The sequence below is a fragment of the Babylonia areolata genome, chromosome 2 (assembly GCF_041734735.1).
Source record: "Babylonia areolata isolate BAREFJ2019XMU chromosome 2, ASM4173473v1, whole genome shotgun sequence".
In the NCBI taxonomy this organism is placed as follows: Eukaryota; Metazoa; Mollusca; class Gastropoda; order Neogastropoda; family Buccinidae; genus Babylonia; species Babylonia areolata.
Genome location: NC_134877.1, coordinates 26,549,331 through 26,576,273, shown reverse-complemented (window position 1 = coordinate 26,576,273; position 26,943 = coordinate 26,549,331). Strand labels below are relative to the sequence as shown.

General features: G+C 42.8%; 1 protein-coding gene across 3 annotated transcripts; it reads left to right on the top strand.

Moving 5' to 3' along the window:
* The first annotated feature begins 1,717 nt into the window (after positions 1-1,717).
* On the top strand, positions 1,718-26,390 carry LOC143279371 (organic cation transporter protein-like). 3 transcript variants are annotated; one of them, XM_076583396.1, is made up of 11 exons: positions 1,718-1,743; positions 5,786-5,930; positions 6,104-6,344; positions 9,388-9,491; positions 11,839-11,993; positions 16,575-16,743; positions 17,001-17,237; positions 18,131-18,357; positions 19,028-19,209; positions 22,030-22,181; positions 24,156-26,390. In XM_076583396.1, exons 2-11 carry the CDS (start codon positions 5,794-5,796, stop codon positions 24,259-24,261), a joined length of 1,710 nt encoding a protein of 569 aa, XP_076439511.1. In that variant the 5' UTR covers positions 1,718-1,743; positions 5,786-5,793; the 3' UTR covers positions 24,262-26,390. The 3 variants fall into 3 exon arrangements, with proteins under 3 accessions (XP_076439511.1, XP_076439510.1, XP_076439512.1); XM_076583395.1 differs by lacking the exon at positions 1,718-1,743 and adding an exon at positions 3,191-3,279; XM_076583397.1 differs by lacking the exon at positions 1,718-1,743 and adding an exon at positions 5,283-5,395.
* Positions 26,391-26,943: the final 553 nt, after the last annotated feature.

Below are 26,943 nucleotides of genomic sequence, written 5' to 3'. Positions count from 1 at the left end.
CGTTCAGGAACTTGGATATTCCAGAGTCGTTTTCGTCAAACCAGTATTTGTAGCTCCTCTGTACAAAGCCGAGTGTGTCAGCTGCTGCTGTGTACACAGCATCTCTAAAGGTGCTCCAACCCTCTTCTACATCAGTCGATGCAGCAGTTTCTTGGAGAGCTGCTTGGATTTGCTGCTGCAGCACGTCTTTGGTGATATGGAGGCGATGGATGTTCAACTTCCTAGGGTGTTTCTGCCTGGCTGGTTGGAGCTTGCGTGCAAGTCTGACGATCATTTTGCTGTGCACCAGGCGATGGTCCAAGCAACAGACTGCTCCTCTCATGCTCGTGTAATGGAAACATCATCTCTGTCCCTCTGCCGGACAATCACATAGTCCAGCATGTGCCATTGCTTGGAGCGGGGATGCATCCATGTGTTCTTGTACTTGTCCATTTGTTGGAAGAGGGTGTTGGTGATGGTCAGTCCATGCTGCGTGCAGAGCGAGAATAACAGCAGTCCGTTGGAATTGCACTTGCCAGTGCCGTGCTGTCCAATGACTTTTGGCCACGAGGAGAAGCCCACGCCGACGCGGGCACTGAAATCCCCAAGGATGATCAGCCTGTCCTTTCTGTCTACCGCTGAAATGGTGCGGCTGAGCTCATCGTATAAAGCTTCTTTGATGTCATCAGGGTTGGTCATCGTCGGGGCTGATGACTGTGTAGAAGCGATCCTCGGACAGCTTCAGAGGCAGGGTCATCAGCCTATCGTTTATCCCACGTGGAAGGCTGTCAAGCTGTCGTGCAAGTTTGGTTCGTATGGCAAAGCCCATGCCTGAGGTTCTTGGGGTGCCATCTGGCTTCCCAGTGCAGTAGAAGGTATAGCCCCCTCCAACTTCCTCCAGCTGGGTTTCACCGGCAAACCTGGTTTCGCTCAGAGCTGCTACGTCTACCTGGTAGCGATCAAGCATTCTAGCAATGAGCGCTGTGCACCTTTCTGATCTGTCGTCTCTGTCTAAAAGGGTGCGAACATTCCAGGCACCCAGAGTCAGGGCATGACTCCTGGTTCTTTTCTTCTGTTGTTTTCGACCGCTAGTGTTGGATGTCCAAGTAGGTGCGGTTTCGTACTAGGTACTAGGCGAGGCAGGCTTTGTTTAGGGATCCTTTTACCTCCCCTTCCCCATGGGGGGAGAGGAGTGCTGTATCCTCCGTATCCTCCCACAGTATCAGAGCACATACATACATACATAATCTCTCTGTGTGTTTAGATGACACATAACATACACACATACAACCACACTGACAAAACACTCTGTGTGTATGTATATATGTGTATATGCTATAATTATGTTCATGCATGCATGATATGAAATTTGGAATCACCACATTAGAAACTATAGATCAGATCCATTTTATTGTGTATGATTTCATACACACATACACACATATACATGCATTTTATCGTGTATGAATTCATACATACATACATACATACATACACACATATATACATAATCTCTCTGCGTGTGTTTAGATGACACATAACATGCACACATACAACCACACTGACAAAACACTCTCTCTCTCTCTCTCTCTTTATATATATATATATATATATATATATATATATATATATATATACTATAATTATGTTCATGCACGCTTAATATGGAATTTGCATATAGCTCAGATGTATTTTATTGTGTATGATTTATACCCAGCAGTTGCGCTGAACAAGCCGGCCGGATCGCCGACGAAAGCTACGCAAGTGAGTAGCCTTCTTTGACTGAGGGATCGGTTTAACTTGGTAGTGATTTCATACATGTATACACACATGCAAAGATACATGCATACATACATACATACATTTCATTGTGTATGAATTCATACATACATACATGCAAACATACATACATACATTCTCTCTCTCTCTCTGTGTTTAGCTCTCTCTCTCTCTGTCTGTCTGTCTGTCTGTCTCTCTCTTTCTCTGTCTCCCTCTCTCTTCTCTATTTTTCTCCCCCCACCCCTCTCTTTCCCTCTCTCTCCTACCACACAAGTGAGTGTTGTCCTCTTGCAAACTGCTGTCATGTGTGTGCTGCACGTGAGTATAAAACAAAATACTTATTGCTCCAAACATACTATTCATATTGTATACTGTGTTACATTACAGAGAGACAGAGAGAGGGTGAGGGCACACACACACACACACACACACACACACACACACACACATTTTTACCTGTCTGGGTATTTACCAGTGCTTTTTACATGGAGCAGAACCCAAAATATCAAGAGAGTTTGACCTAATTGTGTGTGTGTATATATATATATATATATATATATATATATATGTTTATGCTATAATTTTGTTCATGCATGCGTGATATTAAATTTGCATCACCACATTAGAAACTATAGATCAGATGCATTTCATTGTGTTTGAATTCTCTCTCTCTCTCTCTCTCTCTCTCTCTCTCTCTCTGTATATATATGTATGTATATATATATATATATATATATATATATATATATATTTGTGTGTGTGTACCGGTCATAAACTTTAAAGTTGTCCTTTTCTTGACTGATACAACTGGCACAGAAAATGAACTTGACAGGATGGCAGGTATAAATAAGACCCTTATTAAATTCATGATTATATGTTAAGATGAAACGGTCAATGTCACTACTTGGCAAAATAGAAAAATGTAAGATAGAGAGCGTGATATGAATTTAATTTTAATCAACCTTGGTCTTGTGACTGGCTATGGGTGCATCATAATGCCTTAAGAAATTCAAAATCAGCTAGAGGTTAAGGGTTAAGGTATACCTAGCATAAGATACTGATAGGAAACATTTCTGCATGCGAGAGAGAGAAGGTCTTTTATAGATATTCTTCAGCAAACTTGGTACAATGATTAGTCATGATGACACCTATGAAAAGAAGCAAAGTCAAAGATCAAGGTCACAACATAGCCTGTTGGAAAAAAGGATAATAGAACTTTGTTTCTTCCATCCAGTTTTCATTGGTATACCATGTTGTTGTTTGTTTTGGCCAGAACATCAATGGAATGCAAATTCAGATGTCTAAGGTCAAGGTCACATCAATGAGTCTTTTTGCCAGATTACCCCTTTCGCATGTTCCCCCCCCCCCCCCCTCTCTCTCTCTCTCTCTCTCTCTCTCTCTCTCCATAATTCCTCTGTTTGATAAAGTACATATCACAAGTGAGTCTTGAAGGCCTTGCCTCTCTTGTTTCACCCATTTTTTTGTCTGCGGACACGTTTTGCAGGAACAGGAGTTTCGACTGTGAGTGTTACTACGTATCATCTCTGTCACTGTCATTATATACAGAGCGGATAATGGGACTGGTTCAATTGCTAGTATGATGAGAGAAAGATTATGGATTTCTTATTTGATTGTTCAGTTGATGTACTCATTGCTGGATTTATGGATGGATTAGTTTTAGCGGGATGGTTGTATTATTGACTGATATATTGAATTTCTATTGGAAGTGAGGGAAGTGGGGATCGTCAGTTGATTGCCATTTTGGTAGACTGTTTGATTGATTAATTGATTGATTGATACGATTTTGACACGAAACGCTCTCAGAAAATTTAAACGTGCTCGTGGGTTAAAGTTCGGAGATCAGTCACGCTTCTGCAATTTTATTTTTCGGGGAGGGGCGGGAGGTTCATTTCTTTTCTAATAATCCATCTGCTTGAGTCAGGTAACCAGTCATTTGGCTCTTGTTGTAGTCTGGCTGATTTATGTTCGTTTTTCAACAATGTTAGTCATTCAGTTCATTGCTTGCTTTTATGGGCATTTGTGTCATTGCCTTTTCTAATGAAATTATTTATCCTTTCATTTTCTCTTTCTTCTTCGTCTTGGTATGTCATCTCTCTTTATCAGATAATACTGGAAATATTTATCTTTCCCCATAATGATATAATGAGTTTACTTTTTTTACGTAATTTCTGTAATTGTTTAGATATCCTTGTGGGGCATCAATGAGATTACTTTGGATTTAAATTCGTTGTTCACAATTTCTCTGTTAAGAACGATCTCCTACCCGAATCATCGTGACATGACTGCATGATTTTCCCTGTTGATCACCAATGACTATTCCCAATGATCACTGCATTTAAAGGGGGTCGAATGTTTGGTTTCCTCTTTAATTAGACCACTTCAATAAATAACGAAGCAGGAAACCAGAAACTATAATCCATCTTGGTTATAACTTTGAATATCTGTTTACTGTTATAGCTCTAAAACAAAGATAAGCACACAAAAGTATAATGTCTGTCAACGTCAGTCGCTGCACTTTCAGCGGTTACTACAATCGTCTCATCGTAAACTGCTATGCTTTTATTATATGTATCCACATTTTTATTTGCACTTCGTTACTTTTGAATTGAATGGAGAAAGATGGCACAATGTACAAGTGAAAAATCTTATACTGTAGATATAGGGTATAATGTGTAATACTTGCAAGTATTGAAAACGTTTTTTTTCTGTAAATTTCCCAGCCCCTGACAATAGGTAGTTCAAAATATCTTCTCTGAATTGTCAGGGGCTGGGAAATTTACAGAAAAAAAACGTTTTCAACTACTGAAGACAAACGAAGTTCTCTATAAGACTATATACTTTCTACAGGACATATTTGAATTACAAAATTAGAAAGACAAATAAGAACTGAACGCAGTTTTGAATGCATGCTTTCTTCAAATGACTAAATGACCCATTTTTCCCGTAATCGTTTTAACAGGTTCATTTCGCCAACACACACATTTGTTTGTGCCTTCGCATTAATGTTGGCTTCGCTAACAGGTGAAGTCATGCTCTATTTCTTAATTGAAACATAATCATACCATGAGAGAGAGAACGATGACAAGACTGTTTCCCTATCGTTATGAATTTTAGCAGGTGCTGGTGGCGTTAATAAAGTCCATCAAAATGCATCTAAATGTGTATAGTACTGTTGTCTGGTACATAAACCGTAGGCAAAACAAAGTACTTGGTGGTGGCATTAATAAAGTCAATCAACATGAATTTAAATGTTTTCAGTACTGCTGTCTGGTACATACACCATGGGCGAAAAAAGTATTTGACAGTCTGTCGGCGAAACAAACGAACGCAAAACAAGCACAGGCGAAACTCACGCAGACGAAACGCTCGTGGGCAATACGCGGTTCACCGAGAGGGGAGACAGTCGAGACTTCAAGTCATTAGGTCATGATTCATAATGCATATATATATCGCGCCGGTATTAACGCACGAATCAGTGAAGACCGGTGCGTCAGTCGCGAAATGTCGTCTGTAATCGACAGACCCCACACGAACTGACAGAGGCGGACATCTCAAAATACAAGTGCAACAGTGTGCGGCATTTAGTTAATAATTCGCGATAACACATAATTGACAGGTGGCAAAGAATGCAGCTTTTTCTTTCTTTTCTTTTTTTTTTCTTTTTTATTCAGAGAGAGACTGTGCACAGGCCAAAAAAAACTTACCGCATAAATGTCCCCAACAAGCACACAAATAAACAACATCGATTTTCCAAGCACAATGTGTCAGTTCATCACGTCGCACTGCGCATGCGCGAAGGGTCAGCTCTGACCAACACTATCTTTGCGTCTATTTATAGTCATCCAAGCGTGGAAGTCTAATTGTATTGTATTGTGTGTGTCTCGCGATGTTGCAAGCATTGTTGTCTTGAAATATGTACGACATAAAGACAACTTAAAAGATTCTGGCGAAAAATATCAAATCGTGGAAGACGCCTTGTCAGATTTGCCGGTGTATGTGTTGACAGACCAAGGAATGGAAGAACTGTACCAATACCTCGGGGAGTGGGGGTCATACCAGACCCGTGTCTTCCTCCTCCTTGTCCTCCCAGTGGTCTCCAAGGGTATGCAGTCTATGATGGTTGTCATCATCTTCCACATTCCCCACCACAGGTGATGGCTTTTTTTCTTTCTTTTTTTTTTTTCACAGGTGACGGCTCATTTACCTCTTGAACAGTTCTAATCAAAACACTTATAGAAGTTAACTTGATGCATATAGAGAAAAAGTCGATTAAAACGGTCAGGAAAGACTCCTGTAGTTACCTCAGTGTTGCTGATTCCTGCAGATGCCAGATCCCAAGCTGGCAGGGCGACACTTACGCCATTCAGAACGAAGAGCACAGACTGGTGGTGAACCAGACCATTCCCATGGAGCACAGTGACGACTCCAGCTATTCCCAGTGCTCCATCTTCACACGTGGGAACCACAGCACTGTCACCAATCACAGTGAAGAAAGCCGCCAGCTGCAAGACTGCCATGCATGGGTCTATGATACGTCCGAAGTGGAGACATCCGTCATTAGTCAGGTCCTACATTATTCTGTTTTCTTGAAAGCTACATATATACACATGCAGGCACACAAACACAGACACAGAGACATAGAGACAGACAGATTGACAGACACAGTGAGAGGTGTGGAGAATGGTCCTGTCAGAGGCATTCATTCTAGGTGTCATCGCTATTAATTGTTCACATCAAAATGCACGCAACGTTCATGTTTATGCTATGTGTTTCCCTGCTGTAACTCGGTTCAGTTGACTGTCCCTCATTGAATTAACCATTATCTGCCAGCCGGGTCTCCTTCAGATAAGTAGTCACGATGGTTACCCCGTGGATGTTTGCATTCATCAGGGTTAAGAAAAAAAAGAAGATTTAATGGTAATAATAATAGGTGCTGTAAAATCAAAGAAACCCTATGATGAAGATAAAACAACGTTTCGAGTCTCAGACTTTTCAAATGCTGAGAAGTCTTGGCAGGCCACAGAAATCCGTTGGAGGTGAGTTCAACTCATTGACTGGAAATCATAGTTCAGCACACTGACTTGATGTTGGATCCTTGGTGGGTGAAAATGACAACTGGTTGCTTGTTGACTTTATCATTGTTTGTTTCAGCTTAACAATTTTTGTCTACAGCTTTATTGTGTTGTGTGTGTTTTTCTTTGCCCGGTTGCCATTTGATTCTGAATTTGTTTTGATTATTGACTTCATTGTCACTGAAAAAAAACTAGCAGTAGGAGAAGGGGTTTGAAGTCGGGTGCAGGTGGATGTGGAAAAAAAAGAGAGGGGGCGGAGGTGGGGGGTTAAGGGGAAGAGAGGCAGCGGAATGGAAGGAAAAGTAAGGGAGTTGAATTGAAGCGTCACTCTCTGACGTCAAGTCCCTGAGGTTGTACGGTGCCTAGGCGAGAGATGACCTGGCTTTCCATGATATTGTGGTCACAGGCAGACTCCGCGGCTTTTACACCAAATAGCCACCACTATAATATGTGAAAGTGTGTCCAGAGTTAAAGTGATTTGCAACTGGAATGGCTCTGGAGTTGTCACAGTGTTCTTTGAAACAGTCATTGAGGGTTCTGTAATTCTCACCCACATATATTTTATGACAGAGGTTGAAGTACAGGGCATACACTACATTTGGAATTTCTTACCTGCAGGGCCCTGAACTTCTGTGGCTGAGTTGATAAATGCACACGTTTTGCATTTGGGTTTGTTGCACTTACGGTTGCCCTGGTGGGGTTTTGGAGTGTGTAGGATGGAAGGCGGATCGTGCCAAGTGGTCTCCCACGTTCTCGTCTCTTGTAAATGCAGCCATCGGAGGTTGTCCGAACAGGACACTGGGTTCAGGTATGGTAGTGGAGCATCTTCATCTGCAATACCACTTTCTCTGTTGCTGTCTTGACTGGACAGGTGGTCCAGGTTGCCCAGTGTGTGTGGTAGTGACAACCGGTTGTTGACCACCACTGGATTCTGGTAGTTGGATATCACTGTAGAAGCTTGTAGAGGACTACATCCCGTCATGTAATGCCACTTGTGGTGACACTGGACTTGTGTGGCCAGACCGTTCACACCAGAAGCAGTGCAGAGAATCTGCAGCACATCAGCAGAGGTGAAGCATTGGACCTAGAGGATGTGGGCAGTGTCCAGGCTTGGAGGACAGCAGCTGTTGTTTCAAACTGCAAGCATTGCCTGCAGATGGACAAGGTGGTATTTTCAGCCTTGTTGACCTTGGTCCAGAGATACTGGAGATGGGTGCATAGTCTGCCACCATCTGCTTATGGTGTTGCTACCTGGTGAAGAATGCAGCAGCAATGTCTGGGTGTCCCGTTACTCTCCTCTATTCCCCTCAAGAATGATGAATATCTTGACTAGGGTCTCTACCTCTGTCGCCAGCAACCTGATGATCTCCAGGTGAGCTTGACCTGTAAGGACTGAGATCAGCCTGAAATAGCCACCGCATCATCTAAGAGCTGTAGATGAAGGAGAACGATTTCTCTATTGGTTTCCTCACTGAAGAACATCTCGAGTTTGGGCAGGACTTTGGACAGGGCCATTCTGATGGGGTGACAATACTTCTCAGTCGACTTCATAATCAACTGCACTCTCATCTCCTCCTAATTTACCGCCTCTTGCGCCTTGGTGATCCTGCTCGCAGCACCAAATTCAGTAATCGTTTAACTCACTCAGTACGGCCAGTTCTCTCTTCTCCTCTACATAGACCCCTCGGATATCCAGTGGGTGTCTGAATGACCCAACCTTTAGCTTCCGTCGTCAAAGTTGTGGTATTCTTTGTCAACATTCACGTCTTCAATATAAGAGCCTTCCGCTTGCAATATTTTGATGATGGTAACTGGAGTGAAACGCTGTTAACATCGTCTCTTTCGCCGTTCGTATGGAAAGAGTTAAACTGGGCCTTGGGATGTAGGGGTAACCTAGAGATGAACCAATGTATTTGGGGACGTGTAGGTGCCAGTCGAACTGGGTTTTCTATTGTTTTATTACATTAGTCTTATATTGAACAGAAGCTAAATATATGAAGAAGAAGAAGACAGTGCAATCATAATAGAGCCGACGGGCCATTGTGTAATGCAACACAGGATGTTTTTCAGTTCCGTTGTTCAGTTCAGTGTCAATTGACTGTACGTGTCGTCTGCTAGTCCACTGGTTGCGAGGTACATGACAGAAGAAGAAAAAGACCTTATAACAACAACAATGGTAGTAATAAGAAGAAGAAGGAGAATGATAATAACGATAATGATATCAAATAATAATGATAATAACAATGACAAGAAGAAGAAGAAAAATGACAATAATAATAATAATGGCAGTGCAACATTACCCTGTGAGTACGTGAGCACGCACGCGCACTTTGATCTAGTATGATGTTCCTGAGCCTTATACCACATGTATCGTTGTTAACAATGTATAAATGTATGTTATCATTATCATTATATGATCATCATCATCATAACAATAATAACAGCAACAACAATCATATCAAAGATTCCAAAACAGGAACAATGATAATATATGACAACGTAACTTTACCCTGTGTGTGTGTGTGTGTGTGTGCAGTTTGATCTGGTATGTGAGAAGAATGTTTTCAGAGCTCATCTCAACATGGGCTTTTTCCTGGGCACATTCTTTGGCGCCCTTGTCACGGGCTACCTGTGTGACTGGTAAGACCTGGATGTTTACGTTGTGACTGGTGAGACCTAAATGTTACCTTGTAACTGGTGAGATCTAAATATTTACCATGTGGTTTGAAGGACCTGAATGTCTACCTGTGTGACTGGCAAGACCTTAATGTTTATCTTGTGAGTGGTAAGACATGAATGTTTACTTTGTGATTGGTCAGACTGAATGTGTACTTTGTGGCTGGAAAGATCTTAATATATACATATGTGACAAATAAGACCTGAATGTTTACTTGTGAAGCTTTGAAAATTCTTCATTTACAAAATTAAATGTGAAGCATTGAAAAGTCTTGACTTACAGAATGTGAAGTATTGGAGTTACGCTGCTGGTCAGGCATCTGCTTGGCAGATGTGGTGTAGCGTATATGGATTTGTCCGAATGCAGTGACGCCTCCTTGAGCTACTGAAACTGAAACTGAAACTGAAGTATTGGAAAGCCTTGGTTTACATTTGATTTGAAGCATTGCAAAGTCTTGATTAAATTTTACAATTTAATGTGAAGCATTGAAAAGTTGCGATGGACAGTTAAAGTGAGGCACTGAAATGATGTGGTTTACATTTAAATGGGCAAAATTATAAATATGTGAAATCATGTTTTGTTGGCCAGACGTGAGTTATATGAAAATGAAAATCGAGATTTGTTGCTGGTTTATAGAAATCTGGAATCATGGAAATGTGTTAATTAAGGAAGAAAACCACACTTTACCACCTGCTTCGTGCTTGGATCCAGTAGCTTCGATAGATACCTTAGTCATAAAAGAGAGGCAGAGTAGCTAATGAGATACCACATGATCAACATTGGCTATTGTGATTTGATTAGTGTAACACCTTAAAGATTTTAAAAAGATCTGTCCCTGATCTAGTTATCCTAACTTTCTGCATATGTTTAGTCCCTCCTTTCCATCAATTCCTGTCTCTCCGCCCAACACACTTACCCTTCAGGGTCCATATTCAAGAGAACATCATGCCTGAATGTAAATGTGTACCTGTGGGTAAACTGCCTGAGGCAAGGCAAACTGCCCGAGGGTAAGCAATATCCAGTATTCATGAACACAAGAGTCTACCCAGGTGTCTACAAACCCGAAAGCAATTTACCCTTACTACCTGCCAAGGGTGACTGCCCACGAAGCAGAGGTAAATATGACAGATCCTTTTGCAGCATTTTTCTTCTTTTTTTTTTTTTAAAAGGAAAAACAGGCGTGCTTTACGGATAGCACGTGTTTTGCGAACTCTCTCGACAATGTTCCGAGCTGTGGTGCGATGAGAAGTGAAACTGAGAGCATGTGCAGACGGGAATCGGGATTTTTTTTAAAAGACGATGGGTTAGCTGCCTGAGAGCACTGCGTGTGTCTTGAATATGAAGATAACTTATCCTTAAAGGTAAACTGTACCCGCGGGTCCCAACCATGTCAAAGATAACTTGCCTGAAGGCAAAATGAATTTTGTCTTGAATACAGCCCCAGATGTTTTGGGTTGTCAGAATATTCTGTTTCAGATTCTGGGATTTCACTTGATAGGTCATCCACGAGGTTAAACACAGGATTTCAGAGCATGGTTCCTAGGATATGAAACTGTGTTGAGGAGGGGTAAGGGAGGATGTTTTCTGATTGAGGTTTTTTCTTCTTGTTGTTGGGTTGTTGTTGTTGTTGCTGTTTTTTGTTTTGTTTGTTTGTTGTTGCTTGTTGTTGTTTTATGTATTTCTTTTTATCACAACAGATTTCTCTGTGTGAAATTCGGGCTGTTCTCCCCAGGGAGAGTGCATGGCTACACTACAGTGCCACCCATTTTTTTGTATTTTTTCCTGCGTGCAGTTTTATTTCTTTTTCCTATCAAAGTGGATTTTTCTACAGAATTTTGCCAGGAACAACCTTTTTGTTGCCATAGGTTCTTTTATGTGCACTAAGTGCATGCTTCACACGGGACCTCGGTTTATCGTCTCATCTGAATGACTAGCGTCCAGACCATCACTCAAGGTCCAGTGAAGGGGGAGAAAATATCGGCGGCTGAGCTGTGATTCAAACCAGTGCACTCAGATTCTCTCGCTTCCTAGGTGGACGTGTTACCTCAAGGCCATCACTGCATATATATATATATACATATATATATATATATATATATATATATATATATATATATATCAAACCTTAAAATCGGAAAAAAATGTGAACGTAAGGGATTTTATCTGGACTGGCCACAAGAATATACGTATTTGATAGACATACACTGCAGAGCAGAATATCAAGAAGCAGTTACCTTGTGTGATAACTACTTTAATGACTGAGACTTAAACAAGGAGCTAAACAAACCTGTTTTCACTGTTCTGTTGCAGGTGTGGCAGAAGGACAGTTTTCTACATCAGCAACGTGATTGGTCTGGCTTTAGGCATGGCTTGTGCCTTTCCGCCCAATGTAGAGGTCGTCACTGTCTACCGTGTCCTATCGGGAATCCTGGGAAGTTCCATTTATTGTTCGGCTTTTGTGCTGGGTCAGTGTCATGTGCAGCAGCACATGTTGTGTCTGTAATGTCTTGTATTATCATGCACAGGTTTAGACTTACGTAATTACGTGCATACTTACCAGACACACAAATTGCTTGAGTCATAGGAGACCGTTTCTTCAGCTCTCTGTTGGGATACTATCGACCTGTAAAAACCCCAGTTGTTCTCTCCATTCCTATCCATATCATCTCCAACCGTATATCTCCCTTTCTATCAACGGTTTTCAACAATATGAACAAAATGCAGCAAGGTCTTTCAAACCATCAGATTTTAAAAAAAATAAAGATGCATTTTTTCTTTGTTGATTATTTATCTTTGTTTTGAAATGTTGCTGTAATATGCTCTTTGTTTACGACATGCACGAAATACTGTGTACAGATGTAAGGGAAGCAACCACTGTCCTTTAGAACACTGAAGTAATAATACTGGAACTAGATTTGAATATTCTCTAATAAATTGTGGCGTGGTTCGTCCGTCGGGATCGACGAGGACCATCTAGTCATCCTGGGGGTGGGTGGGATGGGCTCTGTGTGTGCACAGATGACTGGTCAGGCCAATCCGCGCCCGGAAGGTTCTGACGCAGTGTGGACAGGGGACGGTGGCGGCTGTCGGGGACTTGCTGGCACTGCTTTTCCTGGCCTCTCTGCGTTGCTCTGCTGCAGCAATTCTGTTGGCCTCACAGGATTTGGCGCCTTTGTGGACAGCTGAACGCCACTTTGGTCTGTCCATTGCATTCAGCTCCCATGTGTCGTGGCTGATGTTGAAGGCCTACAGAGAAGCTTTCAGAGTGTCTTTGAAGCGCTTCTTTTGGCCTCCATGGGAGCGCTTGCCATGTTGGAGTTCGCCGTACAGCAGTTTCTTGGGGAGCCGGTGGTCTGGCATGCGAACTACATGGCCTGCCCAGCACAGCTGGGCCTGCATCAAGATGGTGTAGATGCTGGGCAAGTTTGCACGAGTGAGCACCTCTGTGTCAGGGATCTTCTCTTGCCACTTTATGCCGAGAAGTTTTCTGAGGCTGGTGGTGTGGAAGTGGTTCAGCTTTTTGGCGTGGTGTTTGTAGACCGTCCATGATTCACATCCATAGAGCAGTGTGGTGAGAACTATGGCCTTGTATACTTTGAGCTTCATCTCCAGGGTGATGCCTCTCCTGTTCCAAACGTTCTTTTGGAGTCTGCCGAAGGCAGCGCTGGCTTTGGCGAGTCTGGCATTCACCTCGTCGTCGTTGACAACTGTGCGTGAGAGTGTATTGCCCAGGTATGTGAACTTGTCCACCGCGTTCAGTCGTTGCCCGTTGATGAAGATGTTTGGTTCAACGTAAGGCTTTCCTGGAGCTGGCTGGTGCATCACCTCAGTCTTCTTTGTGCTGATTGTGAGGCCAAAGTTGTCACAGGCAGCAGAGAACTTGTCGACACTGTGTTGCATGTCAGCTTCGGAGGCAGCGTTGAGAGCGCAGTCATCAGCAAACAGGAAGTCGCTAATGGTGTCTGTCCTCACCTTGGTTTTTGCTTGAAGCCTCCTGAGGTTGAAGAGTGAGCAATCTGTGCGGTACCTGATGCCAATGCCTACGTCAGTGTCTCTGAAGGCATCTGTCAGCATGGCTGAAAACATGAGACTGAACAGGGTAGGGGCAAGAGCACACCTTTGCTTGACTCCGTTGGAGACAGGGAATGGTTCTGAAGTCTCTCCGTTGTCTTGGACCTGGGCCCGCATCCCATCGTGTAGTTGCCGTATGATGGTGATGAACTTTCTGGGACATCCGTACTTCGCCATGATTCTCCAAAGGCCTTCTCTGTTAACAGTATCGAAGGCCTTGGTCAGATCGACATAGGTGGAGTAAAGGTCGGCGTTCTGTTCCTGACACTTCTCCTGGAGTTGCCTGGCAGCAAACACCATGTTGATAGTTCTGCGTTCTTTCCGGAAGCTACACTGGCTCTCTGGTAGGAGACCTTGCTCAAGGTGCGCTATGAGACGGTTGAGTAGCACTCTGGCCAGAGTCTTGCCTGAGACGGACAGCAGGGATATTCCACGATGGTTGTCACAGGCCTGACGATTTCCTTTGCACTTGTACAGGTGTATGATGGAAGCGTCTTTGAAGTCCTGTGGAACTGCCTCATGCTACCAGATGAGCTGGAACAGCTGATGAAGCTTCTCAGTCAGCGCCATACCACCTTCTTTGTAGACCTCAGCTGGAATGGAGTCTGAACCAGGGGCTTTGCCATTGGATAGAAGACGGATAGCTTTCTGGGTCTCCTCCAAAGTTGGAATGGCATCCAGCGACTCACTGACTGGCACCTGGGGGAGTCGGTTGATGGCTTCATCATTGATGGTGGAAGGGCGGTTCAGTATGCTGTCAGAGTGTTCAGCCCATCTCTCAAGGATCCCGTCCTTGTCAGTGATCAGGGTAGAACCATCAGCACTGAGGAGTGGAGCAGATCCGGAGGTGGTGGGACCATAGACTTCTTTCAAGCCGTTATAGAAGTTCTTCATGTCGTTCCTGTCTGCAAAGCCCTGGATCTCATCAGCTTTGTTGCTCAGCCAGGAATCCTGCATCTGCTGCAGCTTCAGCTGGATGGAGCTGCGTGCGCTCTTCAGTATGTCTTTTCTTGACTGTGATTTGGGATCTTCAATGTGGGCTCTGTAGGCTTGGTGTTTCTCTTCTAGCAGCTGCTTGATCTCAGTGCAGTTCTCATCAAACCAGTCTTTGTGCTTCCTGACAGAAGGCCCCAGGCACTCCATGGCAGTGTTGTACACCGTCTCAGGCAGTGCGCCCCATGCTGCCTCAACATTCTGGTTGTCCAGCATGGTGGACTCAAGGCGTTCCTCCAGGGTGTCAGCAAAGCTCTTCTTGATGTTGCCTACCTCCAGCTTGTTGACATTCAGGCGTTTGGGTGCTTTCATGCCCTGAGGCCGTCTCTTGGGCTGGATGCAGAGGTTGAGCTTGGAGACGATAAGGCGGTGGTCTGTCCAGCACTCGGCGCCGTACATGGCCCTCGTGACTCGTACATCCTGCCTGTCCCTCTTCCTGACGATGACAAAGTCGATGAGATGCCAATGCCCAGAGCGAGGATGCACCATGACGTCCTGTTACGGGTAGGGAGGCAGAAGACGGTGTTTGTGATAAGAAGGTTGTGCTCGGCACATGTCTGGAGGAGTAGTTGGCCATTGCTGTTACAGTTACCAACCCCATGCTTCCCAATCACGCCTTCCCAGGAGGTGCTGTCACAACCAACTCTCGCGTTAAAGTCACCAAGAATGATGAGCTTGTCTGCGTTGGGAACAGTGGTGATGACAGCGTTCAGGTCCTCGTAGAACTTGTCCTTGATCTCATCCGGGTTGGTCATGGTGGGCGCATAGGCACTGACAATGGTGGTAAACTTCTTCCCGTTGCATAAAGGGAGTTTCATCGTCATCAGGCGATCGTTCACTCCTTTCGGGGGGCCAGCCAGCTTGCCAACGAGGGTTGTCTTCACTGCAAAGCCAACTCCAGCCTCACGTCTCTCCTCAGGTCCGCAACCACTCCAAAAGGTGTAGCCTGTGCCTCGCTCACAGAGTTCGCCTTCTTCTGCCAGTCTGGTCTCACTTAAGGCAGCGTTGTCGATGTTGTACCTGGCTAATTCACTCGCAATGAGTGCTGTGCGTCTCTGTGGTCTGTCTGAGTCGCATCTGTCCAGAAGCGTACGCACGTTCCATGTGGTAATGGTCAATGGGGTGCTCCTTGTTTTCTTCTTTCTTTCCTTTGTGTGTTGACCGCTTGAGTAGGGTCCCCGTCAGCCACGGTATGCTGACTAGGGTGGTGTGGAGCAGGCAATGTTTAGGGCACCTTTTCTAGCCCCTTCCTCATGGCATGGAGGTGAGCAGTGCTGTCCTGAAGAGGGCTGCTCAGTCGCTCAGGGGGATGCCTGCAGGTGCGGCTTCGACTGCCAGTGTACCCACACCTGTCGTTTCGTCGCTCGCCTGTCGTCACAGGGCTTGGGGAAAATGATGGTATGGGATGAAGGATGACTGATGACTTGCGCGATGACTTTGTTTATAGTGAGGAGGAGTCGCGCACCGTCGACCTCACTCTCTTGTCCGAGACCGTCTGTATCCAGTGGCAAGACGAGGTCAAGACGACTGGAGATGGAAACGGATGCAGTGGATGACCAGGATGTCCTATGTGCCTCATCCTGCCCTCAGCACTCCACAGTGCTCTGCTGCAACCGCCTTCCTCTCCGTTGAACCATGAAGGTTTCTTCCGCAGAGTCCGCCGGATCCAGTCTTCACATGCTTGGGTAGACAAGCCCTAACTCACCGAGGGTTTGAGACCCGCCGGCTACCCTCACCTAGTTTAGCCAGCCTGTCAAAGCCGTTGCCCGGGGGTTTGGCGCTGCCGCATGCTAGCAGCTTCTAGGACCCATAGGTGAGAGCTGGGTGCCAGTGGGGACCAACAGAGGACGAACCACTCCGGAAGAGCGTGACAAGCCCCCCCCTCTAGAGGTACTACCCCTCCCGTGCACCCCCTAACCCCCTACATATAAAAGACAGTTTTTCTCTACAATGATCTCGTCTGGGATTATTGACTGTGTCAGTGATGGAGCTCGTAGGACCACAGAAACGAACAAGGGCAGCCACCATGGTGACCATCATATGGCTGATGGGTCCCTTCCTGGTGGATGCTCTGTCCTTCCTGCTGAGACAATGGCGCTACCTGCAGATTGCCAGCGTTTCTCCTTTAGTCCTCTGCTTGGGTCACTGGTGGTGAGTTCTGTATTCTTATTTCCTTAATGGCTGAGGTTCATACCTATGTATATACTCGTGAAACGTGAAACGTTTAAGGCATGGGCCAAAGGATAAATCACATTCATGTGACATTATTTTCTTATGCAGTTAGAAAGACGTGTAGAATGGATGGGGAAGGGAAGTGTGGAGTGGGGGTGGGGCGAGAGTGGCGACAGGTGGCTTTTTCACACTGTGTACTAACTTCACCTTTATTTTCCTGTTCATCTGAACCGCAGGCTGTTGCCAGAATCTCCTCGGTGGCTTCTGATGAAGAAGAAGACAAAAGCAGCGCTGAAGATGATACACAAAATAGCACGTGTCAACAAAACAGAATTTTCTCCTTCTCTGGAGACCATTGCAAAGCTTCAACAAGAGCCCAGAGCAGACAGGAATGAAAATATCATGTCCACTGTGCTTCAGCTGGTCAGGTATCCACGGCTGGTTATTGTGACCATCATCATCTTTTTCAACTGGTAAGTCAACAATTACTGTGAGAGGACTGTTTTGTTCTGGTGAGTGGTATTTCATTGTAAGAGAAATTAAATGGATAACTCCCAGTCAAAAATGAATAACTCGCAGAAACTAAACTCCAGAGCATACGAAGCTGGGTTTATCATGTCCTACAGATTATTCTTAATTTGTGATCATTTATATCCGTCTGTATATCGAAGGTGTATAACATAACCTACAGTGAGTTGTGTGCATGTTTTAAATGGGGGATTTGCTCGTGATACAGCATGTGAGACTGGTAGTCCTGGTTTTTCATAGACAGCTTGTTATGATTGCTAGAGCACTATGATCGTACGTTTAGTGTTGATACTGATTCCAACATTTTATACAAACATTGCTGAAATAGTGCTGACTGAAGCGTCTGTAACAGCTGAAATGCTTCCAATAAATCTCTCTTCAGAACTTGTTTGAGCTGGTCATTAACAGTAGTCCGTTCTGCACGTTTAGTGCCCCTTGTTCTTTGATTGCCATTGAAGAATGGCTGTTCCGTTAGTGTAACTCTGGGACAATTCAAATACAGCTGGGTATTTATGAAGTCAAACATCATTTGGAACTTTCTTTTTATATATTTATTTATTTATTTATAGTCTGTTTATCTAAGATGATGATATTAGAATTGGAACTTTCTTTTCACCTCACAATCATCTTTCTTCTTCTTCTTCTTCTTCTTCTTCTTCTTCTCCTTCTTCTTCTCGTTTTTCTTTCTTTTTTTTCTTTTTTTTGTTGCTGCCCATTATTTGCGTTGTTCCAGGAGCATTATCCCCACGCTGCTTAAACTGATTTCCCCTATACTCTATCTTTCTAACTCTGTATAATACACACCTTTTCAATTACAATAATCTCTTTTGTCTCCCAGGGCTGTTGTTACGATGACCTTCTATGGCATATCTCTAAACGTTGGCAACCTGGGTGGAAGTCTGCGCATCAACTTCTTTGTGTCCTGTACGGTGGAGCTGATAGGTTACGTGCTGGGCTGGGTGTTGCTGGAACGGCTGGGAAGGAAACGCTCTCACTGCTGTTTCATGCTGACAGCTGGCCTGGCCTGTCTGGCTACCATACTGACTGTGTCCTTTGGAGGCCAAGGTATTCTACTGTTTCGTCCTGTTTTAGTTATGAATATCAAAGGACATGGGCTCTGTTTGTTAGTTTGTTATTTAATACATATATGGACAGGACGACTGTGCGGCCGCGAGTTTGAGCCCTAGCCAAAGTGTTTTTTCGGTCCATGTTCGGCCCTAATTAATTTTTTTTTCTTCTTCTCGAGGCCTGACTAAGCGCGTTGGGTTACGCTGCTGGTCAGGCATCTGCTTGGCAGATGTGGTGTAGCGTATATGGATTTGACCGAACGCAGTGACGCTTCCTTGAGCTACTGATACCGTTCGGCCCTTACCCAGATTCATGTGTGCAATGGGCTCAGATCGAAAGGCTGGGGCCACATATTCGAGGATCATCTGCGAGGAGTGTTACTCAACTTTCCAGACCTACAATGCAGTTGTCTGTGTTTCTGGTCGGTTTGCCTGTCCCTCATCTGAAGGGTGAGGCGAGTCTCGCCGATAAGCACAGAAGTGTGTCACTAGCTTATATTGTAATTACGAACTTCACTGGTTCCATATTAAATAACGATAATACAACTGATCGCTTTGGGTTACGCTGCTGGTCAGGTATCTGCATGTGTGTATGTACCTGTCTCTGTCTCTGTCTGTCTGCCTCTCTCTCTCTCTCAGTCACCCACGATTTTCTGATTTTCACACAGAGTTACAGTGGGTCACGACAGCTCTGGCCATGCTGGGAAAGCTGGGAATATCTGCGTCCTTCACAGCTGTTTATCTCATCTCTGCTGAGATCTTCCCCACAGTCATCCGTAACCTGGGTATGGGCTGCAGCTCGGGGTGTGGAGGAATTGGCAGTATTTTGTCACCCTATGTAGCAGACCTGGTAGGTACTATAATTGGTTAACACAGTTTGTGTTATCACAGCATGTAAAGATCGAGAATTAGCAATCCTGTGTCACCCTGTTTTGTAGACCTTCCAGATAACAGAGATTCTTTTGTCATTTTTTAACTCACTAGTGTGAGTCTTTGTAATAACCTAATGTTCGGTTGTCTGTGTATGTCTGTGTGTCCGTGGAAAACTTTAACATTGTCACTTTCTCTGGAAATACTTAGTCAGTTGATACCATATTTGGAACAAAAATAGGAAATGATCAGTTCTTTCCGTACATTCTAATCATAATGATATTTCACCCTTGGGAATGGCACAAAATAGATTTGAATTTTTTCACACAAAAATTACTGTTACGTTTTTCTTTTTTATACACAAAACTTGCAACTTTTCTGTGACATACTGACACACTGAGCAATAGCAGTTAATTACTATTTTTGTTGCAGAAAATGGAACTTCTTTTGCTCGGTACGGAAGTTACATTAACATAGAAATATCTCTCAATGTGCTTGTTAATGGGACGTTATACTTATGGACAGAAAACCAATTACTAGTAAGGGAGATGATTTTCTGATAGCAGCTCTCGCTTATCCAAAACATTACAAAATTAAAACATGACTCTGGGCATACAAAGGCTTTTGTGTTTTATACTCAGCGAAGGTCTTACACTATCTACATTTGAGAACATCGACGTGTTTATTGCATACGAATATTTTACAGATGTTACTGCATAACAAGAATAAACATAACATGAATTGTAATCGACAGACCCCAAGCGAATTGACGGAGGCGGGTATATCGGAATACAAGTTCAACAGTGTGCGGCATTCAATCAATAATTCGCGATAACATATAATTGATAGGAGGCGAAGAAGGCAGCTTTTTTTTTTTTACTCAGAGAGAGATTTGCAAACAAACTTACCGCATTAATGTCCCCAACATGCACACAGATTAACAAAATCGATTTTCCAAGCACAGTTTGTCAGTTACGTCACGTCGCATTGGGAATACGCGAAGGATCAACTCTGACCAACGCCAACTGTGCTTCTATTTATAGTAATCTAAGCGTCGTATTAAGTTTTCAACAGTAATATAATCTTTAATATCTGTTTTTCATATCGTTCGGAGGCCTAGTACAAATGTGCATAGCAACTCCATTTACCAGTGATGTTTCGAGGTACCGACGGAAGTTTTGGCTGCTCGCCGTGTGTCTAAATATAGCTGTCCCAGAATGGTCCATTCAGTTGAGACGAAGGGGCGGCAGATTGGTGTTGTAAACTGCAAGTGGTCGTGCCATGGCTGACTGTCATCATAAAGTAACCCATGTAAAATGAAATGGAACAGTTCCGGAAATGCAGAATATACCACACTTTTGGTTTGGGGATTCCCCTTGTTTTGGGGTGTGTTTTTTTTCACAACTATGAATGGACTCCAAAGTGTAGCTTCGGCATTTAGTTTGACGAAGCATCGGTCTTACTCAGGTCAGTAAAATCCTCGATGTTTAACTTCAAACATCTTATCCACTGACTGAAGTGTGGGTGAATAAACGAGCTATTGTTTAGTGTTGCCAATGGGCCTATTAATATATATATCGATCCAAATAATATTTTCTGCAGAACTCAGAAATGAGTGTTCGTAGGACTGAAAGTTGCATGCTCGAAACGGAACAATTCCATCTGAAGCACTCACGTTCCCGGTATTTCACTTTTTTCGAACACACAAATAGATCTAGATCAAAGTATGTGTGTGTGTGTGTGTGTGTGTGTGTATATATATATATATATATAAAGAGAGAGAGAGAGAGAGAGATGTGTGTATGTGTGTGTGTGCGTGCGTGTATGTGTGTGTGTGTGTGCGCGCGCGCGTGAGTATGTCTTTTTGTCAGATTATCCATTTCGTTTCTTTTTTCTTTTTTCTTTTTTTTCCCTTTCCTTTCAATTGTTGGATTAAGTGCATTTCACAAGTGAGTCTTGAAGGCATTGCCTCTCTTGTTTATCAAGGGCCTGGTTAATCATATGTTTATACAAATAAACAAGTATTTACAAGGAAATGAACACACGAACGAACGAACGATTTGAACAAATGAACGAATGAATGAGAAGACGTAAATGCACCTGTTCATTGACTGACTGATCCCCTCATCGTGGTTTCCCAAACTACAAAATCATCACAAACACAGTGACAAGAAAATCTGGCCTTCAAACCCACCTCTTCCCAGATAGCTCCTTCCTGTTTCCGCCTCTTCCGTCCGTATTATCTCCGACCTTCTGTCTACATTTTGTCTTCCATCCCTCTCTTTCAAACTTAAGCAAACCTGTGAGAACTGGGTGTGAAAGCGCTTTGATGATGATGAGGAGGAGGAGGAGGAGGATTATTGCTGTTGTTAAATATACTAGCCTGATCGTGTCGCACAATAGTCATAACTTTTTTTGTGTGTCATGATCTGTTCCAAGGCAGTCCAAAGTTCAGGTACTGACGCCTAACGTGAACAATTAGTAGGTAGGTGTGTTTCTTTGACACTGATCTTCTGTTCTTACATTTTATGAATTTACATTTCATGCCAGAAAGGTTCAGACGTGAACTTGTGTTATTTTCCCAACCTACTTATTCTTCTTCCTCGTTCGTGAGCTGCAACTCCCACGTTTACTCGTATGCACACGAGTGGGCTTTTATGTATGACCGTTTTTACCCTGCCATGTAAGCAACCATACTCTGTTACCGGGGGGGTGTGCATGCAGATTGAAAGTCCAACGCTTTAACCACTCGGCTATTGCGCCCGTCCTCCCAACCTGAAACATTCGGCATTTTCTCCAGGCCCTGTATGTCGGAGGACGGTTTGGCCGTGCTGTGCCGCTGGTTATCTTTGGGGGACTTGCTCTTCTGGCTGGACTGTTGGCACTTTACTTGCCGGAAACCTTGAACCGTACGCTGCCAGACACACTGGAAGATGCCGTCAACTTCATGAAGTAAGTCCCATGCTATATAAATCAAACTTGAAGATGCTATTCATGGAACAATAGACATTGTTTCAATCCAGTGTTGTACAGTAAAAACAGTGTAAGTGAAAATGTTTCCAGTTTGTAAGAATAGTCATAACGACAAGAAATATTTGTAAGCATTTTGTTAGAATTAGTAGTTGATTCTTTTGCAGGTTCTAGTGAGAGGTATCTGTCACGGTGCCCATTTTCTTAGAATTACTACTCGACTATTCTGCAGTTTAAGTTACATACATTGTCACGATTCTGGTGATCGTTTCAATTACAAAACGTGATCATCTGCAAGTCTCACGTATGAAAGCATGTTTTGCTACACTGTGTGAATGTGGAAGCTGAAAAACAGAAGAAAATGTATTATTCATTGGTCTTGTCAAGGAATCTTGGAAGGAATCTGACCAAAATGTTAATTATCAACAACTATCTTCATCGGAATTCCGTGCTCTTATGACAGGTCAACTTCAGGTTACGATAAAAGTAGTGTTTATTAGTGTGGGATGGTGGATGGTTGACGTTCAAGAATGGTTGATGCCAGAAGCAAGCCATGCTGTTCAAATTATTGTCCATTCCAAAGTATGAAAGTAATGTGGTAATAGAACGTGAAAGGTTCTGGACAATGTCATTTTCGTCTTCTCATTGATTTATTGTCTGTTCACTACAGGGTGATTTAGACACAGACGTATGCATTCGTTTCAGCACGCACATATATACTCGTACAGTATATGAAGAATGAGTGAGGGATGGGAAATGGGAAGGACGTGTACTGGGAAAAGATACAAAGAATAGCTAAAGTGGAGTGATGGCCTAGAGGTAACGCGTCCGCCTAGGAAGCGAGAAAATCTGAGCGCGCTGGTTCGAATCACGGCTCGGCCGCCGATATTTTCTCCCCCTCCACTAGACCCTGAGTGGTGGTCTGGACGCTAGTCATTCGGATGAGACGATAAATCGAGGTCCCTTGTGCAGCATGCACTTAGCGCATGTAAAAGAACCTACGGCAACAAAAGGGTTGTTCCTGGCAAAATTCTCTAGAAGAATCCACTTTGATAGGAAAAACAAATCAAACTGCACGCAGGAAAATATACAAAAAAATGGGTGGCGCTGTAGTGTAGCGACGCGCTCTCCCTGGGGAGAGCAGCCCGAATTTCACACAGAGAAATCTGTTGTGATAAAAAGAAATACAAATTCAGCGTTCAAAATACAAATAACAGTGGGGTGGTGGGGAATTGATTGGGGGGATCATCAGTCATACTACCAGGAAAAGAAATTACAATCCTCAGCCACCCATCACAGAACAGCAGTTGTTCTCGGCGAATGATGGTACAAAGTGCTAGGAATCATACACCTTAAATATCACCGAATCGTGTGTTCAAAATCTGTTCCTACACAGGGTAGTGAGAGGTCACTGGAAAAGACTTGCACGTCATGCCTTGCATCAACACAAATAACTAGGTTCACAGTTTTATCTCATTGAACAATCCTGATTCATTGAATAATCACAGCGTAACACTTTTTTGCGGCATTTGATTAATCAGATGATAGATATGTTTCGAAACGTTGATCATGAATTTCGAGAAAATTGAATATTTTCATTTCGTGTATTTCCATACTATTATTCCCTTTATTGACATATCTTCTTGTGGAAATTGCAGCAAACTGGTATTTGTCACACTCCATATACAGTTACAATGACTTCGTTGTCAGCGGTTTTGAAGAATCATAGCAATTTACAAAGACCTCACATGTCACAACAAAATATCTCACATATCACAACAGAATCTTAAAAAAGGTGTACTTTTTTTTTTCCAGAAGACAAGATTTCATTTCGCAATAGATATAATATGACGCTTGTGCTCGCTCACATATATGTTTGCCATGTCTTAAAGCGAAAACCTTTGTGAAGGGATTTTCTGCCTCTTCCTCTGAACTTTGTTTGTTTCTCCCCCACAGAAAACCCCTTGAGAAGAAAGAAGAAAAAGGGATTGACGTAAATGAAGAACTCGAGAAGCAAGAGCCATGCCAAAGTTCTCTTCTGTCAGAAACCACACCAGTTTGAATGGTTCCCCCTCCTCCTCACCCCCCACCCCCACCCCCCAAAAAAAAAAAAAAAAAACTTGCAAAAAATAATGCTTGGACAGTTCTTTTCTTTTATCTCTCAATCTGTCTGTCTGTTTATCTCTGTATCTGTCTGTCTGTTTATCTCTGTATCTGTGCCTATTTTAATTCTTGTCCATTATATGATCATCGTTGTCTCTGCATAAGACTTCAGTACTGCCCATACTGAAAGGACCGCAATATTTCCACAGCGAGACATGGACCCTCACGGTGGATTTGGTAAGAATTCAAGCCATGGAAATGAGGTGCTATCGCACGATAGCCTGGTTGACATCAGATACACTGATCACAAGATAGCCTGCTTGACATCAGATACACTGATCACATCACCAATGAACAAGTGTGCTAAATCATCAAGCAGCACATTGGACCTGATGAAGATCTGCTGACATCAGATGGGGTTTTTTTTATAAAGAAAAAAATACGCTGGTATGGTTACGTAATAAGATTCAAATGCCTTCCTAAAACAATCCTCCAAGGAACTGTTGAGGAATGGAAACGGAGGGGAAGACAGAAAAAACGATGGATTGACAGCATTGCAGACTGAACAGGGAAACCATCTGCAGAGAACCAGGCTTTGACACACAACTGAAAGACTGGAGGAATCTGTTAAACAGTTCTTTTGTGGGGCAGCCCAGCGACTCTTCACTTAAGGGAGTTAAGGAGAGAAGAAGAAGATGATGATGATGATGATGATAAAAGCTGAACCTGCCTGGTGATGGTCTTAGAGTGAGCTGTGTGTAATCTTTAGATAATCTAAAGGTGTAATTGAACTTCAACTACCATATTTTGATTTTCATTCATTTTAACATTGACATGATTGATATCAATAATATGCTCTAAATATGGACATTGACGTACCGTTTTCTATATATTACATTATCTCAATTATTTTCAGATGTTTGGTAAAGGTATGACACAAAAGTATCAAAGGCGTTAAATAAGATACATGTTGAGCTTCTTTTCTGGAAGTTGGTTTCAGATATAATCCTTACTTCTTCTATGTATTCATCCAAAAGTAATTATCCAGATTCTTTCTAAGCTGCGATGGTTGGTGCGTGGAAAGGTACGCTAAGGGCAAAACTCTACGCTTTATTTTCAGTACTTTGAAGATTCATTCGTAAATATATAGGAGCATAAACTGAATGACAGTTTAGATCGAATACGCGATGTCGATAAATGTTTTAAAATTATTGCATGCTGTCCCCAGTACTGTTTAAAGGTTAAACGTTTTCTGGTTTTTGTTACTATTTCTTCATTGTGTGCATTCCAGGTTAGATTTCGAATGATAAATCAGTCTAAAGGAATTGCCATATCTTTGTTCTGAAATGTCTAATTTTCAGTTTCAAACTATGGTGACTGCTGTGAATTAGTGCCGTTGTTAAAAAGCATAATATGTTTCTTTCGGCTGATAATGTAACACAATAATCGAAAATATTGATTAACCTTTTTTTCTTTTGGTGTATCTTCTTGAAATGTTTAACAGCGCTTTTTTGGTATATTTCGGTTCAAAGTAACAATCATCGACAGACATACTTTCGTCTACATAAAAAAAGAAGTTATTATACTAGCACTACGACTTGTGATATGTTTTCAGGTGAATTGTTTAGTAACATATTGAACAGAATAGAAACATTAGCAGAACATTGAGGTGAGCCTAGGATGTGAGTGCATATTCCCTACTCCTAGGTTATACTACATAATGAAACGCACTCGTTTTATAGTTTTAAATTAAAAGCACTGTTTTGTATGCCAAACTAGGTTTCTTCGTGTTAAACAATGTAGCAGGGACGTTTTTTCTTCTAACAAACTGTTGTTTTATATGTGTTGAAAGTTTGACAAAATCACCTACTGCAGACTTGCCTCTTCAAAATTCTACTCGAGTGGTTGATGAGAAAGATTATGCTTTTTCACAACCATTCTAACTTTTTTTTTTCTTCAGTTCACCAAAATGTAATGTTTCCACAATTGTCCTTTCGCTATTTTCATCTGTTTGGCGTTTTCCTTGTTTTAAAACTGGCATTGGAACAGAGTATTATCCATTGTGTTGGCATTAAACAGTAAACAGAGCATTTGTGTGCGTGTGTGTATGTGTGCGTACGTGTGTGTATGTGTGTGTGTGTGTGTGTGCGTGCGTGCAAATATTAATCTGGACAGTCATACAATTAAACTCATGCTCCCATTTTCGCCTGATTATTTACAATCCATGATTTATGTTTCCTCTCTCTCTCTCTCTCTCTCTCTCTCTCTCTCTCTCTCTCTCTCTCTCTCTCTCTCTCTCTCTGTCCGCTTTTCCCTCTTTCTTTCTCTTTGTCTCTCCCCCTCTCTTAAGCGAGATCATTTAGGTATTTAGATATTACATGCACGCACACAAATACTACACACACACACACACACACACACACACACACACACACACACATGTACTCAATATTTATCTATAATAATGAAAAATCATCTGACATCAATTTACTTTTACGATTCAAACTTCATCAATACATATCATTTTGAATACATAAATTTCCTTTGAAATCAGTCAAAAACATACAAACAAACATAACACATTCGTGATTACCCTGTTTTGTTACTGTAATGTGTAGCAACAGTGGGGTGATGGCCTAGA